Source organism: Charadrius vociferus, unplaced genomic scaffold (genome assembly GCF_000708025.1).
Source record: "Charadrius vociferus isolate BGI_N301 unplaced genomic scaffold, ASM70802v2 scaffold332, whole genome shotgun sequence".
In the NCBI taxonomy this organism is placed as follows: Eukaryota; Metazoa; Chordata; class Aves; order Charadriiformes; family Charadriidae; genus Charadrius; species Charadrius vociferus.
Window position 1 is genome coordinate 3,855,597 of NW_009647418.1, and position 2,650 is coordinate 3,858,246.

General features: G+C 51.8%; 1 protein-coding gene across 1 annotated transcript in view; it reads left to right on the forward strand.

Annotated features, from left to right (window-relative positions):
- The window catches only part of RPH3A (rabphilin 3A), a 42,823-nt gene that overhangs the window by 15,471 nt on the left and 24,702 nt on the right, over window positions 1-2,650 (forward strand). The window contains exon 4 of the mRNA XM_009880368.1: window positions 815-958. Within this exon, the coding sequence (XP_009878670.1) occupies window positions 815-958 (144 nt within the window). The remainder of the gene's footprint in view (window positions 1-814; window positions 959-2,650) is intronic.

The window sequence follows — 2,650 nt, forward strand, 5'->3', positions numbered from 1 at the left end:
TGTGCCTCCCAGCAGCGAGAAGGAGCAGTAAGTATCTCACCTGCTTTTTTTTTTTTATTTGTTTGTTTTTGGCCTATTGCTCTTTTCCCGCTACAGGAAAAACCATGCCCTGGATGGAAGGGGGAAAAAAACCAAAAAGCAATTAATTTTGGGAAGCGTTGCGCAGGGTTTTAATGAATTTTAAGGTTCCACGCAGGTCTGCTCGGCCCCAGAGGGGGAAAAAAACCCGGAATGGTCTTTAGATGAGTAGGGGGATGAGAGGAGGATTGGGCGTTTGTGTCCTTCGTTAGCGTTGCCCCTCTGCCCGCCCGCTAATTTGCGGGGCTGAGCGGCCGACGTTGCCGTGTCACCGGGTTAAAGCTGCCTCGTGCCCGGGCTGTGCTGGCTCCACGGAAGGGTCTTCAGAAATTATGTTAGGAGAAGGGGGTGGGGGGAAACTCCCGTGTTTGGTGAAATGTCCCCCAAAAAAACACCCTCTCCTGCGGCGGTAGCACACCAGACGCAGCGCCCCCGCCGCAAACAGGGTGCGAAATCAGCCGTGTCGGTTGATGCTGAACGTGGGAATAATGAGAATAATTTTGCAAAGGAAATCGGTTTTCTCCGTGTTTGCGTATGAAACCCCCCAAAAGTGGGGAAAAGAGCTTCCGCCTGGTGACTGGGGACCATTTGCGGCCTTCCTGCTGGGAGAGAGCTTGGAAGGTGGGGAGGGATCGTACGTACCCCTTCTTCCCCGGGCTTGGGAATCGGCGCCTGGCGGTGTGCGTGACCACGCGTGATGTGCGGATGAAGCCCTGGCCCCCCGCTCTCCCCGCAGGCTCCCCGCTGGCTGGGCGGCGCGGGGCGGTCAGCCCGACCGGCAGCGCAAGAGCGAGGAGCTGACGGACGAGGAGAAGGAGATCATCAACCGCGTCATCGCCCGCGCCGAGAAGATGGAGGAGATGGAGCAGGAGCGCATCGGGTAAGGCGGTCGGTGACAGCGGTACCGTCGCGCTGGTGGGACGGGAGGGACCCCCAGGCTTTGGTGGCTGACGCGGCCCAGCCCAAAATACGGCACGGCGGGGAAAGCGCTCGCTTGGCTGCTTTCCTGGCCAGCAGCTACTGCACTGCAGTGTTTCTCCTGAAAGGGAGCCTGCAGGGGATCTTTTTGAGCTGGCGTTGGTCCTTGGCCAGGAGGAACCTGTAAGCAAGGGAAGGAGCTGCTGTGTTCTGGACCAAGGATTTATAGTCTCATCGATTTTACTTTTTTTTTTTTTTTTTTTTTTTTTTTTTGGTCCAGAAGGGATCATTAATAACATCTCATTTCAGGGAGCGAAGCTGCTGCTTGCCCGGTCCTGAGCCCAGGCAAAGCCATGGCTCACCACAAGGTGTTTTGTCTCGTTTTGGGAACACGGATGGATCCATCACCCCCTCCAGCCGCCTACCCTGGCGGTTAATCCCTCCGGCCACCCAGAAATGAGCTCTCTGTGAAGTATCTGAGCGATGCTCAGCCTCAGGGCTGGCTGCGCATTGGGACCGGCTCCTGGGGCAACTGGTGCTGCCCCAGCTCCATCCGTGGTGGGGTACCCACTGTCGCCGGCGGGCGCTGCGGGCATCCTGGGTGCCGATGCGCCCGGCGTGGAGCAGAAGACGAGAAGCACCCGTGTTTGCTTTTAACATCTCTCTACCCTGCCGGGGCAAAGGTGCCGGCTGAAATAATGCTGCTAATTAGGTATCGACTCGCTGTGCTGGGGATGGTTTTCCGGAGGGGATTTCCATAATCCCGTTTGTCGGGCGTTGTGCCTTTTTTTTTTTTTTTTTTTTTCTTTCAGAGGAGCATTTCATTCTTCCCGACCTTAAACTTCAACTCTTTTTTTTTTTTTTTAATTTTTTTTTAACTTGCAGGGAAAACACTCGGGTGCGGGCAGGGACTGCGCTCTCCGCTGCCTCGGAGAACGTCAAAACCCCTCCTTAACGGAGCCTTCACCCATCACCCCGGCTGCTTAATAACCCTTCAATATTAAGTGTGCGTCCGCGACGCAGGCACGGGGCGCTCCAGCTGCGGCAGGCAGTCTTCCTCGGCGGCCTCCAAAGATTTATTTACTCATTTTTAGGAATGGTTAGGAGCGGGTCTGCGGACGGCCTGGGCGGGTGTCACCTCGGCAGTGGGTCTTCGCGTTCGGCCGTCCCGCCGATGCGCTGCTCCCCCGGGGCTCGGGGCGACAACGTGCCGCGCTCTCCTCTGCCGCTTTCCCGCAGGAACCGGTGGTGATTCAGTGCCGAAAAGTGCTTAGAAACAGCCTTTCGCCAGCTTTGCCCCCTTCGGGAAGAATTAGTCTCAGATGTGATGCTCTTTGGATTATGCGTCAATGAGCTTCAGCAGTGGGGGAGATACATTTTTTATTTATTTTTTTAAATTATTTTTTACTTTTTTTACTTGTTTTTTTACTTTTTTTACTTGTTTTTTTACTTTTTTAACTTTTTTTTACTTTTTTTAACTTTTTTTTACTTTTTTTACTTTTTTTTACTTTTTTAACTTTTTTTTACTTTTTTTTACTTTTTTACTTTTTTTTACTTTTTTTTACTTTTACTTTTTTTTACTTCTTTTTACTTCTTTTTACTTCTTTTTACTTCTTTTTACTTTTTTTCTTTTTTTTCTTTTTTTTCTTTTTTT